General features: G+C 34.1%; 1 protein-coding gene across 1 annotated transcript in view; it reads right to left on the reverse strand.

The window, feature by feature from the left end:
- The window catches only part of Naprt (nicotinate phosphoribosyltransferase), a 144,533-nt gene that overhangs the window by 39,486 nt on the left and 89,234 nt on the right, over positions 1-15,813 (reverse strand). Inside the window, exons 10-11 of the mRNA XM_090389320.1 lie at positions 10,843-10,923; positions 6,925-7,027 (exon numbers count right to left, since the gene is read on the reverse strand). Of these exons, the coding sequence (XP_090245446.1) occupies positions 6,925-7,027; positions 10,843-10,923 (184 nt within the window). The remainder of the gene's footprint in view (positions 1-6,924; positions 7,028-10,842; positions 10,924-15,813) is intronic.

A 15,813-nucleotide genomic window follows, 5' to 3' on the forward strand; every position in this document is an offset into this window, starting at 1 on the left:
ACCCTTTATTACTTTACCAGTTAAAAAATTAAATTGTGATACGTGAAATTCGGAAGATGTACATACTAACTAAACTAGTTGACATTTCTGTTCATTGACATTTGTGGGTGGGGGTTAAAATTTAAACCAATAAAAAGATAAACAATCAATAACAAAGAACACAGCACACAAAAATTGCAAGTAACACAATACGCACCAGTAGGAACAGAGTAATGAGCTACAAAGCTTTAAAAATAGGAATGAAGAGAAGATCTTAAAATTAATTTTTTTATATGATTGAAGATTTCATAGAAGTGTAAACACATTTCACCATAAAACCCGCAGAATTCAATAAGATCGAGTTTACTATCCATTTATGATAGATTTCACTAACAGAAAAGCCCAATAAACAGGTGACTGCTAATTGTTTTTATTGATTTACGGTTGTGACCTCCAGAATTTCAACTGCACCACATGGTACCATCGGAGACAATCGTAGGGTACTCTCCAGTGCTGCGGTCTCCTGCTCCGATTAAACTGCATGCTGTCTCAATTAAGCGAAGTAAGTCCTGGCTATTTTCTCAATTGGTTTCTGTTTTTTAAGATTTACCCCAAATAAACGGCTGCCCGGATTAACTGGTGGCCCAAATAACCGGAATCCTTTGATATGGTTAAAAACTTCTGAACACCTTGTGTTCAGAAGCTTTTATTTCACACATTACTAATATGTGAAATAAAAGCAAAAGTACCAAAGTTATTTGTGTGTGTATTTATATTTAGTGTGTATTTATTTTTATATAAATATAAATATTTAGTAGTAGCAGTCTTTTTGGTACATTTTTTTTTTTATATGAACACTGAGCCATAAAGAATTTATGGCCCTACTTCTCCAGTTACAAAAAATAATCAGTGGTACAAGCCAAAACTGAAGACCATGCTTGAGAAACATTAACATTCACAATTTTAAGAGATATTTTATTTTATTTGATATATATATATATATATATATATATAATTATCTAAATATACAATTAATTGTGGAATGTTTTCGGTAAATGGTGTTTGGGTGCTTATGGTTCAGGTGATCAGGTTAGTCCATAAAGGCTATCTTAATTCTGTAGGGCCTATAAACATATTATATTTTATTTTTGTAGCTTTTAACCTAATGGTAAGGAAAATTTCATTACAATTGGCTGATGATTTTTCATTACCTGCAGCTAACATCTAATCAAAATTAATGATTATGCTTATAACTATTCTTATTCTAAATTACAATACAATTTTAATATTATTATGCAATTTAATTTAATACATTCCATCACGTGGTCATCAATCCCCTACTTCGTCGGGGGCTTTGAGCGGATCAATGGCCCATTTGATGTAATGTCTCATACATACCATTTCTGTTGTCACTATACCAGTTTTACTAATCTTTAGTTTAAGTATGGTTATATGAATTATATTTAAATTTTGTATTAATATATTTTTGTTCTAGTTAGCATTCTATGCAGCAAACTGGGTTAGTTGACACAAAGCCCTATGGATATGTATGTGAATATGTGAAGGTTCTTACTTACCGTTACTAGTCCAGTAGAGGTTGTAGTTTAGAAAGGGGGGGAACTGCCCACCTTCTAATTGTTTTATATGTAGCAAAGTTTTGTCGCGCAGTCGCACTTACTGTAATCAATGGCGTGGAGGTGTATTAGCCTCGAGCCACATATCACATGCTAAGGTTTGTGGGGGGGTAATTTTTAAGTGGTTGGGTGGCTGTTATGTTGTTAATTCTATATGCAATATGTTAACTTTGGATTTTATACACTTATTACATAATGTATTTACCTATGCACATTTACATTTTCTTTTGCCATACCTCGGACTGTGCCGGTATAGCTCTTCTAAAGCATAACAGCATGTATATGTCCTATGGTATGGCTATTTACATATTTACAGCTTCTTACTAGGTGATGTTTTGTCAGTATTTTAATCTGGAGGGTAATTTTTTGGATCCGGGTTGTAGTGCAGTCAGATGACGAGCCTCATCTGAGCGCAATAAGCCCGTTTAAAATTTGGGGATAAAATAATTTATTGTTTTGGCAGTTCTAGGGTATTTTTGATGAATGTATGTGGGTTGACATTAGGGTGGTTTTAGCATTAGTAGAAGCATATGATGCAAGAAAGCAAACTTTTGCAGTATCAGCCAAAAAAAAAAAAAAAAAACCTTCCGCTTCACCCCTCCGTTCCTTTGAAATACCTGTCCAGCTGAGCCTTAAATTTATTTAGGCTATCAACTTCCACAACAAGGGATGGAAGTCTGTTCCACCAACCAACTACCTGCTGGCTAAAGGCAAACTTCCGCACATCTATCCTACATCTGTCTTTCCTCAATTTGAATTTAAGCGATTATTCTGAGCAAGAGGAAGAATCCCATCAGCATTGAGCATGCTCAAACCATTCAAAGCTTTATACACCTCTATCACAGATCACCTCACCGGTGCCTAGTCTCCAGACACTGTAATTTGCAAAAGTAAAACTGGTATAGTGACAACAGAAACGGTATGTATGAGACATTACATCAAATGGGCCATCGAATCGCTCGAAGCCTCCGACGAAGTAGGGGATTGATGACCATGTGATGGAATGTATTAAATTAAATTGCATAATAATATTAAAATTGTATTGTAATTTAGAATAAGAATAGTTATAAGCATAGTCATTAATTCTGATTAGATGTTAGCTGCAGGTAATGAAAAATCATCAGTCAATTGTAATGAAATTTTCCTTACCATTAGGTTAAAAGCTACAAAAATAAAATATAATATGTTTATAGGCCCTACAGAATTAAGATAGCCTTTATGGACTAACCTAATCACCTGAACTGTAAGCACCCAAACACCATTTACCGAAAACATTCCACAATTAATTGTACATTTAGATAATTATAATTACAGGCACATATTACGTCCAATTAGCTTATATACAATGGCGTTAACGATGTACTAATGATCTCTTAAAAGAAATATGTTAAAATCTAACTAGATTAGCATTAAATATAAGTAATACTATGAAAATATCCAACATGTTTAACTTTATACATGCTATATATATATATATATATATATAATAGGAGCAATTAATAAATATCTTAAGCAATATAGTCCAGATCGGATTAATGCCATCTATTGTAGATAAAACATTATATCCATCGTAATATTATATTTGATTATAGTCTAAGTAGATAAGGTACGTGCTGTTTAAAGGTATATTATGTTAGAATTTTTTATGTGGTGTCCGAAAATATAATACTGATACTATATAAATATAATAAAATATGTAAATAGGCTGGCTGCCCACTAAAAAAAAATATATATATATCCATATATCAAAGCACCAAAATGCTATAATTGCCGATACCAGCCCCCATTGGCCAAATCTAGTAAAGAAACATCATAAGTAAAATAAGGTAATAATAATAATAACAGAATATGTTAATTATGGGTAGTGGGATACATTGAAAGGGACGTTATCAAGGGCTAACCCTCTCAATATATCCCTCCCATAATCAACAGAGCTATCAGTTTCTGTTGTCATCTGCCTGTATAACATAGTCAAAAAGTAATATTAAAGTCTAATGGTTAAGCAGATAATTTAGTTGTTCACAGGCTAGATGACAATTAGCCCAACTGATAGCTAACAAATATATAAAGAATACATTATATAGCATGGAGCGAAAAAGAGAAAGAGAACCAATATCCATCCATTAAATTTCTTATACATATGTACAAAAGAAGCAATAGCTAAAATAAGGAGAATGGAAGTAAGGTTAAAGTATAGTATTAGTCTCCGTTAAAGTATAGTATTAGGCTACGACAGCCTCCGTAGCCGAGTGGGCAGGAGCGGGAGTGCAGTAGCACACGCTCATTGAGTAGACCGGGGTTCAAGCCCCTGACTGCTGAATACGGTCGATCTGCCAACCCGCACTGGACCAGCGTGGCAGATTATGGTCCATTTCCCTCAGCATGAATTGTTGAGGAGGCTTCCATCCTGCAGTGGATTGATAATGGCTGCACTTTACTTTTTACTTTTTTATAGTATTAGTACCTCAATCCCCCTCGAATTGCTCTAATAGTTCATGAGGTAAGAAAAATAGGATTAGATAGAATATTGATAAAAGTAAAGAAAAGGCTTTAATTCAAAGTATGTAGGATAATACCGGGAGCATAACTTCCCATCCCTTATAGAAAGGGATCCTGGTATATCATAAGTTTAATACTGGAATTTAGGATAATATAAGTAAAAACATATAAACTTAGCGAACAGAGGAATGGCTATTTCCTACAAGAAATAATGATTAAGAGATAGCAATAATCTTACCACCAAGCGACAGCAAAAAGGAAAGACCGCATGGTAGCGCACGTGTTATTATATATCCGATGAAAGTGAAAGCCAGCGCCCTCGTAGTTAAACATTAATCAAATAAATTAAATTAAATAAACCACATAGTGGGCGCACCCTCTGGAAGTAATTTTAAGGGAGTAGAACTAGCAAAATTATGTATAATGTTTAGCGGAGTCCGTAAAAAAAGGCGAAATTAATTCCTACCTTGGAAGCAAATATATATATATATATATATATATATATATCTCACAGATAATATAGGATGTGCAAATTGGTAGGTACTACTTTTGCATTGAGCAAATACTAAAAAACTAAACCAGTTCACGTACTGTCAGCTGTAGCCAAGTGTTATATACAGGCATACATCATAAATATAAGAGGTTGCATATTAGTATTAGCAAAGGCACATGATGCAAGAAAGCAAGCTTATATAGAATCAGCCAAAAAAAAAAAAAAAAAAAATCCTTATTTCGCCCATCCACTCGCTGGATGGGTGAAATAAGTACAGTCAGTCCTCGTATAACACGTGTTTACACTACATGAATTCGATCATACATGATTTATAAATAGGGGAACGATATCTTATATAACACAAACCGAATATGCTTATGCACGATTCGCCTTTGTGTTTACAAGAAATGGCAGTCGAACGCGGAATCACCCACAACCGAACGCAACACGATAGGAATGAAGAGAAGATTCTGAAAATGTACTGTATTTATGTTTTTTTATATCAGTGAAGGGGAAACACATTTCACCATAATAACGCAAAATTCCAGCTATCAGTATTATCGCAAATGCAATTAGATCGAGTTTACTACCAGTTTATAACAGATTCCACTAGCAGAAATGCAACTGGAAATTGTTTTTATTGTTTTATGGTAGTAACCCCTAGAAACGTGCTTTAGTAAAATGTGAGGTGTTAATAGTGTATCTCTGCCTTTACGGTGTTGTTTATTCAGTTGCTACACGCGCGCAGCTTTGTTTATGTGTATCAAGCGTGCCTCCTCATTTTGTAATTGTGCTTTATTCCCTAAACATTAGTAAAATACTTGGTGTGAAAAGGAAGCATCCTGGTGAAGACACTGCAGATTCAGAGAGAAAAAGAAAAGCAATATCGATAAACAGAGGCAGACTGGGTTAAAAATTCTTACCCAGGAAAATTTACAGTGGCCTCATACTATGGTTTATGGCCAAAATCACACCGGCCTCCGGCCCACCGGGGTTTCCCCAGTAAAAATCCATTAGATTAACACACAAAGAATTGGAAGAGATGGAACCGCTGTCATATGTTTGGATAGAAAATCAAACAAAAAAACAAGTTTGCTTACGATAGAAGCAAAAACATTAGCAATATTTTATTACATAATAGTCTTAATAAAATACGTAAGTATTTTATTACGATTATTTATTGTGTTTGGTAATGTTTTGGTTACAGATGTGTGTTCAATCTTGGGTGGTCAGCACTTAACCCTATTTTTCCCATAGGGCCTGTTGTTTATATTACAAGATTTTGCATTGCACAAGGATTTCTAGGAACACAACTATCGTGCTATACGAGGATTGACTGTATATGAAATGTGTTTGATGGGTGAAATAAGTGATGGGTTAAAATTATGCCACTAGTGGCATAATTTTATATGCAATGTAAGAATATAGTTATCCATCAAGTGAGACAATCCAGTAACATTGGGGGGTTACTATGCACTACACATTAAGTGCATACTAGCCCCTGATGCTACTGGAGGTGGAAAGAAACAAAAAAAAAAAAAAAAAAAACACGGAAGAAAGATACTGAAAGTGAAGAAAACACATAGCATAACCTAAATAAAATTTGAGTTTACCAGAGGGCCCTTTAAAAAATACCCATCTTTAGGCATTTATAATGATTATTTGTCCTTTCATTTGTTTCTGCAGCCAGAAAGACTTAAACTCCATGGATAATGTAATGTAGTAGTTTTAATTTTCACAGTACCACAAACCTCCCTTTGTAATGAGTTGTTCCAGTTTTACACTACTTTCAACAGATAACTTTATTACAATTCTAAAAATCGTTTTTGTATGCCATATGGCAGCTCACATCAAAAAACTTCTTTACAACTGTTTTGTCTGTGTATTGTCAATAGAGACCATCTGCTATCTAATGAAAGACCAATTAATCCTGAAACAGGCTGGCACAGCAGTCTCATCTTTTAAGGCCAATTAACCTTTTGGAGAGCTGCAATATCAGAGCAAGCTGTTGAAAAGACAAGTTTATTCTGATGTCAGAATTAAGACCATATTATTTTCTATGCAGTTTGAATTTTGCTGGCTGCAAAATCAAATTAAAGGATAAGATGATCTGCAAGCATTTTATAAAGAAGGAAATGCAGTCATTGATATGAGTTCTGAATTGCTTCTTAATATTTCAAGATTGCAAAATGCTTTTTAGGCATCATTTACTAATCATCCACTATATATAATAAAGTATCTTTTTAGGATACCCAACCTACACTACAAAATAAATGTATAGCAATCCTACTGAACAAGTCACCAGTTCATTTAACTTACCATCATGCCCATAGAGTCTATATGCTTCCTTTCTTCCAGGAATACTAACTTTTTCAACATCTAAACTTAGTTTGATACAAGGTTGTTCGTTTACTTCAACTAGCTAAATTAAAAAAAAAACTGAATTAAATCCTAATTAATTCTAAAATCTTAATTAAATCCCTTGAACTGTATACTGATCGAACAGTACTTTTCCAATTCAAGGGATTAATCAAAAAATTAATTTGAAAATTTTTATAAATTTTCTTTCCAATTTTCTGCTAAATTGGGGAATATATTATTCAGTATTACAGTATTTTACGAGTCTATGGTAACTATCATATGACAGTTATTTCAGTTACCATAATAAAAATATTAAAACACTATATTTTTTAATCTTTTTATTATTGTTATTTTCTATAAACTGTCAGTTCTGCCAGTCCTATTCTGATTAAAAGACTGAAAATTACAAATATGTTAAAAAACTGAAAAACTTACAAATATGTTAAAAAACTGAAAAACTTACAAATATGTTATTTATAGTCTCCCATCACCTCATCACACAATTATTTCTGAAAAATGCAACATTTAGTCCATCAGGGTGGTGCTATTTAAAAGGATTTAATGATTTCAAGGCTTTCTTCCTTCCTTCATTTTATAAGTGCTTTGTGATGGAGGTTAGTATAGTACATGACCACAGTGTTACAACTTAGTTATATTGGAAGCTGTGGCCTCATGCCATGGAAATCTAAATTAAAGTACATAAAATTAAGCAGTACTAAAGAAAGAAAGCCTTGAAACAAATGATTAAAAATTACATGTTACATCCTTTTTTTTTTTTTTTTCACCAGGTCTTATGGGTCTGACACAATAGGACTCTGGCAGATAATGTTCATTGAATTTTTATTTATTGTATTTTATTTTAAAATATTTTGCACTAATCGATGTCAGGATCCATCTTCTCAAATCTCGCCATTGCCGATGCAATTTCACGAAATGCCACTGCCAATCTCTCTGGTGATGAAGCGTCTTTGCTGCTCATTTGGTTCATCTTGAGTTTCGTCGGCAGTTTCTTCTTTCACTATCGCTGCCTGCAAGTCAATAAGTTATTCATTAGATAATTCCTTCTCTTCTTCTGTTAACTCCTCCATGTCTTTGGCATCAACCTCCAACTGAAGTAGCTCTGCAACCTCTTCATATGATTCGTCTTTTTCAAATTCTTCAAAGCCTTTTTACATGCTGTGGGCATATTTTCTTCCATGCGCCATTTAAACAACTTTTAGTAATTTCCGCCCAAGCTTTATTAATGTTTAAGATGGCGTGGTAAATATTGTAAGATTTCCAAAAGTCTCTTAACATAAAATTTTTCTCACCGACTACTGCAGACAATGCCCAAACAAATGTTGTGCGTAAATAGCATGCTTTTAAATTCGAAATAACACCCTGATCCATAGATTGGATGAGTGAAGTAGTGTTCAGCAGTAGAAATATGACTCTCAACATTCGAATTGAAATCATCTAGATGCATAGGATGTCCAGGAGCATTATCTAATAAAAACAAAATCTTGAAAGGACTGTAGTTGTCTTAACAATATTTTCAGCCTCAAGAATGAAGCAGCATTTAAACCAATCCTCAAAGGGAGAGATATTGTTATCCATGCTCTCTGGTTCGATCGGAAATGCATGGGCAGGGTGACTTTATTAATGCCCTTAAATGCATGAGGATTTCCAGAATGGTACACAAGCAGTGGTTTTAATTTGTAATCTCCTGCTGTAAGCTGTAAGACCCAAGCAAGAGCATGCCGCTATCTTTTGACGCTTTGAAACCTGACATTGTATTTTCCTCTTTGGCAATGTATGTTCGATCCGGCATTTTTTTCCAATACAGAGCAATCTCGTCACCTTTAAAAATTTACTGCATTGAATAGCTGCCTTCATCAATAATTTTTTCCAACACCACAAAATTTCTCTGCAGTTGCAGAATTGGCACTGGCGACTTCACTGCATACTTTTAACTTTGTGGAAACCAGCGCAATGCTTGAACCTTTTAAACCACCCGTTTCTTATACCAGGAACTTGGGTTGGGGTTCGCCATACTTATCCTTAATATCTTTATAACTACTTGTTGCTTTTGTTGAATGGTCATTAGACTCAGGGGGCACTCGCTTCTGAATCTCATTTTCGATCCATATTATTAACAGCTATTCCATCTTCGATATAGCACCTGAATGCTGTTTTGTGATCACTGTTGATCTTAAGTGCGTTGATCCTTTGACATGTTCCTTTATACGCACATTGTCCTTTAAAGTAGTATTCACTGTTGAAGCAGCGAGATCTAATTCCCTTGCAATAAATGGCAGACTTTTTCCTGTTTCGTACTTCTTGATCATTTTCATTTTGTTTCCTGGCACCACCACCACTTGCACTTTTTGTCGGTTGCTTTCCCTTCAGTATTGTAATACGTAAATAAGAATGAAGAGAAGTTTCTGAAAATTTGTTTTTTATGTGATTAAAGATTTCAGTGAAGGGAACACATTTCACCATAATACTGTAACGTAAAAACCCACACAATTGCGGTTATCGGTATTATTGCAAATACAATAAGATCGAGTTTACTACCCGTTTATAATTAGATGCACTAACAGAAAAGTCCAATAAACTGGAAAGTGCAAATTGTTTTTGTTTTATGGTTGTGCTCTCCAGAAACGTGTTTTAGAAAAATATCAAAAAGGTGTTCAAAATTGATTCTTATAATGGGGGAACATATTACAACGATGGAAGGGGTAGTGCAATTTCCATTATAAATATGACCTTTTTTAGAGAGATAAATAGCTTAGTAATATAGCGAAATTTTCAACTTCCAAGGTCTTGGAACGAATTACAAAAAAACAAAAAAAAAAAACCACCGATGTGTTATTGGGTTCAACATTACGGTATTTTCACGATATCTCCATTTATTCCTACGGGTTGCAAAATGTTTCCACGATTTTTTTAAGTTTTCACCAGCCAGCAAAAACTTACGTAAAGTCGAATTTCCGTAAGTCGAGTATTACTTAAGTCAGGGAGTTCCTGTAATTCCCCATTTTTGATTATTGTAATATTATTTGGTCCCCATAACAGGAACATCTTTCTCACAGACCTGAACAAATTCAAATCAAATTCATTGAATTCCTATGTTTTCAAAACAGTTTTGCTTTTCACCGTTGGCACTACACAGCAATTTGTCATCATTTCAGAATCGTCCTTCCATCCTCCTGTTAACAACACAGATCTTTCTCTTTTTTTTTACAATATTATAAAAACTCTTATTGATTCTCCATCTCTTTTTGCACAAATGCCTTTCACCATACCCCACTTGAATTCTAATGACAAAACTTATTTCTCACTGCCTGCCCTCATACTCAACATTTGCTTGCTAGTCCTCTTTTAATTTCCTTCAACCATTAAATAACACTGATTACATTCTTAACCCAATGTACAAGAAATTACTTTTTCCTTTGTTTTATTAATCCTAACATATATATTTTAGTACAAATGACTGCTTTGTATTGATATTGATTCACTGTAACGTACTGTACTGTACTCTACAATGCTCAGCTTTCACACCAAAGTTCAGGGTTTGCATGCCTTATGGATGTGATGTTAATAAATAAATATATATATATATATATATACACTTCAGATTACTGCAAGGAACTAGTGCATGTATATACACACAATAAGATCATAATTTATTCAATCCACATTAAAACTGCAAAAACTTTTCAATACATCATTCATATAGATTATACTTGTTTAATGTAAGGGACTGTTGATGAACTATAAAATCTAATAAACCATTAGCAAAAAAATTAACAAATATTTAACAAACAAATTGCATATTTTCATTTAAAAAATTTAACTATATGATGGGACAAAGAGTAAGGAATAAAAACTTACTTTGTAAACACAACCAAGGGCTGGTTGCTTTTGACAAGTTACCAGATGTGTTCCTATGCCAAAACAATCAATCTTATGTCCCTTAAAGTAAAATATAAAGAAAAAAATAGGCATCAAATTCATGAAAAAAGTTAAACCTATATTAATGTCAATGTCTACATGCACATTTAGACCACTCTTCTTTTCTTACTGATGAATTTATGTTAGTGATTCTGATATCATTAGAAATCCTCCTGGCTTAATTTAATAAATATATTGATATTTTCTACAAACAGCTAAACTATTTCTAAAATAAAATATCCGATTGCTATATATATCTAGTAATTCTAACATAACTGACATACTGAAATTTATTATTGGTCATATAAAGATCATTTTGATCCACCACCCCTTTTTTTGAATACGATTTCACATGATTGCTAACAGATTTATGATTATTTTATGATTTAATTACGGATATTAAAATAAAGACAGAATTTAAAAAAAAAATTTTAGCTAGCTCACTATATATAGTGCACTAAATGTCCATATTATTTGATCTGGATGCCAAGATAACACACTATGCAAGTGTCTACTGATGTTCCTTATCCATCTTACCTATTTACAACCACACAATTTAGATGAATATGTGGTTCTGCAGAGAAAATATTCAAAAGCCTTTTTTGCTCAAAGAATCCAGGAAAGTAAATGAACACTGTGTAGTATTCCTAAAAGGTGGTGCAGTAGTCCTAAAAAGTGGATGCTTTATGATTTGGTTTCGGCCTGAAACAAAAACCAAAATAACTCTTTTGTGCTTATTATTTCAACATGAGGGATGGCATTATACTAAAAAAATTTGGAAAAAAAAAAAAAAAAAAATGTACAAATCCAGTGAAAACAAAAGCAGTTGCATAAGTATATATTCAAATGAAAAGTATACTCTGGTAGTTTAAACAAATATCCCAACCACACATGGGACCAAAAAATTCCTTCCTCATACTGTTTTGGCTGTTCAATTCAGGACCTTTTCTTTTAATTCATCACATGATATGAAATAACATACAAAGGTTTTATAATCCACTGAAACAATCCAGGAAGTTCACCAGCAGAAGATCACAGTATCAAGCAATAATATAATCATAACTTGAAATTTTGGTTGCAGCCTTAACATTTTGTAAATGTTTACAACAAAATAGTATATATCACATGTGTTCATGTGATATATACTATTTTCTTTCATCTGGCACTGGAAGTAGAGGCAGTATATGTCCTTAAACTCATTATCATTGGTCCAGTAAGCATCAAATGTCATATGAAAATACCAATTGTAGGTTCTGCTCTCATTCTTCTAATCTGATCCGTTGTACACAAATCTTATGACAGTGAACCATGATTATCCAACAGGGTAAAAACTAATCCATTACTTAAATCTTACTCAAGAAACAATGGCAAACCATAACATGTCTGTGCTATTCAACATACACTAGGAGACAGCATCACTATTACTTTCCAATAATAAAAAAAAAACAAGCCATTACTTTTCAGACACAACCACATGACCAAAAACAGTGAAGCATGACATTTACATTAGCGTTTCAAAAAATAAGGTAGCGCGCACACACACACAATGTCTGTTTCCTCAAATAATTATGAGATTTTTGCACCACACACACATCCAAGTAAGATGCCTTGATGTCATGATAGGACAAATTCTTAAATATATGTGCTACCTATATAGAAAAGTGATGTGTACTAAAGTTTTTTGTGCCTGTAAATATTCAATGTAAGAATTGAAGCCTTTCACCTATAAGTGCTTGTTACCTTATTTTTTTTTTTTAAAACACCACTTGAATTTGAAAATATTGCAAGACATTAACGCCATCGAAAAATATAAATGTAAAGTTGCACACTGTGTTCTTTTAGTTTCAGCAATCTAAAGGAGGTAGATTACCAATAATAACTTACAAAAAAAAAAAAATTAAATTAAAAAAATCATAAAAAAGAAAAATAGACGTGCAGCTCATAAATATGAAAGTTAGATGAAGTGAGTTATATGAATCTAAAATGTCATTTCACAAGAACAGATGATTAATGACTTATTAAGCAATATTCTAAAAGTATGGTGTGACATATGAGTAGCAGTAACCCCAGAGTAACATACCAACTGGGTGGTACTACACTCGGGTAGTGGAGAATGAGAAAGACCTGGGGACAAATTCTGGTTTCTTGTCAATGATATACAGGAATTCTGCTAGCAGAAATAAGGAGGTGATTGTCCCCTTGTATAAGACAATGGTCAGGACAAACTTTGAGTACTGCGTACAGGTCTGGAGGCCTAATTTTAGGAAGGATGTAGAGTTGATTGAGCGAGTATAGAGAAGGTCAACAAGATTGGTGAGGGGAACAAAAGGGTGGTTTTACCAAGAAAGGCTTGAGTTCTGCAAGTTGCAGCATCTGGAGACTAGGCACCTGCGAGGTAATCTGATTGAGGTGTATGAGGCCTTGAATGGTTTGAGCAGGCTCGATGCTGACGGGATACTTCTGCTTGCTCTGATTAAGAACCTGAGAGGGCATAGATTCAAATTGAGGAAAGACAGTTGTAGAATAGATGTGTGGAAATTTGTCTTTAACCAGCAGGTGGTTGATAGTTGGAAAACCCTTCCATCTGTTGTAGTGGAGTCAACAACTTAAATAATTCAAGGCAGAACTAGACAAACATTTGGAGTAAATGGATGTGGGAAATGGGTTTTTTTTTTTTTTTTTTTTTGGCTAATGCTCTATAAGCTTGCTTTCTTGCATCATTAGCCTCTACTAATGCTAACCAAAAATTTGTGATTAAGTGCATCAAAACTTTTTTTTTTTTTTTTTTAAAAGAGCATTAGCAACTAGGGCCATATTGCTCCGGGGATATATGGTGGTCATTCCCTGACCTTTCCGCATCCTCCATATTTGGTGGTCACGGGCTCGAACCCCGGTCTAATCAAGAAGCGTGTGCTACGCACTGCTGCTCCTGCCCACCTGGCTACTGAGGCGCCATCAAAACATTGAAAAAATGTGATTTTGTGAATGGCATTAAGGACACAGAGGTATGCAAGGCACCCTGATTCAGGAAGTTACATACCTTTATCATGCATTCCCCCCCACCAAATAACTAGTTGCCAAGCTTTGCAGTCTGCACTTTTTAAGCCGCTCTTCATATAGGCATCTTTTCTGGAAGTTGTCTTTTTTCAAGTGTGACTGCCAAACCCGAACACAATATTCTATATGTGCTCTCACTATAATCTTATACAAAAGGATGATGACATTCTGTGATAGAGGACTTACTGAGAAGGTCCTCTATATCACAGGCAGGGATACCACACACCTTCCTAGCCACCTGTTTACACTGTATGGAAATTTTCAGGTCTGACTTAACTGCACCCTATAAGTCTTTTTCTTCCTGGACCACTTTTAACTCCCCCCACCCCAGCTTGTAAGGAACCTCTGAATTTTTGTTCCCTACGTACAAACATTATGTTTAGAAGCATTAAACTTCAGTTTCGATTTTTTTGGACCATTCGTGCAACCAATCAAAGTCATTTTGTTGTTAACCACCTTTCCTACCTTTAATCATTAGCACACTCTGACAACTAACCCTGTATTCTCTTATCAATGTCATTAAGGAAAATAAAAAAAATAATAATGAAAAAAAAAAAAAAAAAAACAGAAGTAGCCCCAACATCAATCTCTAATGGATGCACTTACTACACTGGCCCATCAGGTATGTCCATTTATAACTTTTTAACCAAAAACACTTGATCCAGTGAAGAATCTTGTCATTAATCCTAATTTGCTCCAATTTATTTAATAGCTTTTCATGAGGAACTGTATCAAAAACTTTACTGAAGTCAAGGTAAATATTGTCAGAGTGAGTTCTTGTACACAACTGTTTTATGACTGTGTTAATAATTAACTAGATTAGTCAGGCAAGACTCTCCCTGAATGCAAGTTGAGATCCATTAAGGATGCTGGCATTTTTATCAAGACTATCCTGTATCATATCCTCAATGAGAGACTCCATGACCTTACCCACACCTCAAGTCAAACTCACTGGTACATAGTTTCCCCTTGTGTCTTGTGCACCTTCTTAGTAGACTGCATCTTTCCCATCTGAAATAATGGAGTATTACAATAAAATCTACATTAAAAACCGGTCTAAATTTTCATTCAATTATTTATGCTTTTGTTTCATAGTCAGAATGCCAACACAGTTAAGTTTACTGCAATATTTTATCACACTGCACAGTAAGCTGTGAAGCAAGTAGTAAGCTTGTACAATAATCCCTTGTGTAAAAGGTCATGAAACCAAAACCGACAGGCATTAGTGACGGCATAACATCACTCTTATTGATGAACTATGTACGTGCACACAGGAGGCTTTGATTGTGTTACTGAACCATTCCTCGTTGCTTGTTTAGTGCTATACTGTCGATTGGTTACTCTGTAAACTATGCCTTAATATGGAATGTTTGTATAAAAAAAATTGAAAGTTTGCTTTTCAAATACTTATTCTCAATGCAACTACTGGAATAACTGTTACTGCATCCACATTTATTTTGTAGTACTGCCGAGGATAGTTCAGAGTAGTTTGTACTGTCTTCAACAGTACAGACTCAAAATCTAATCAGTTTGTGGATCAAAGAACTGAAACAGTGATATATTCTAGTGAGGCTATCTAGTTCAGATACAAACAAAATCAATGTAGCAAGATTTAAGGGATTGTGAAGGCTGAGAAAGTCCATCAATCAATCAAGGGATGTTTTAAGAAACATGCTGACTTGCACAACTTACATGCAGATGCTGAGACGGTTCAACATTTCCCAAATGAAATAAAGGAGATAACAGAAGGGAAGGGGTGGCAAAATAGGTATTTAACTTGAATCATTATCTACTGATTTCAAATAGTGCTAATTCAGTTTATTTTTTATTTTGTTCCTTTTTTCTTTTATACTT

The sequence above is a fragment of the Mastigoproctus giganteus genome, chromosome 14 (genome assembly GCF_048544385.1).
Source record: "Mastigoproctus giganteus isolate SK-2022 chromosome 14, ASM4854438v1, whole genome shotgun sequence".
NCBI lineage: Eukaryota > Metazoa > Arthropoda > Arachnida > Uropygi > Thelyphonidae > Mastigoproctus > Mastigoproctus giganteus.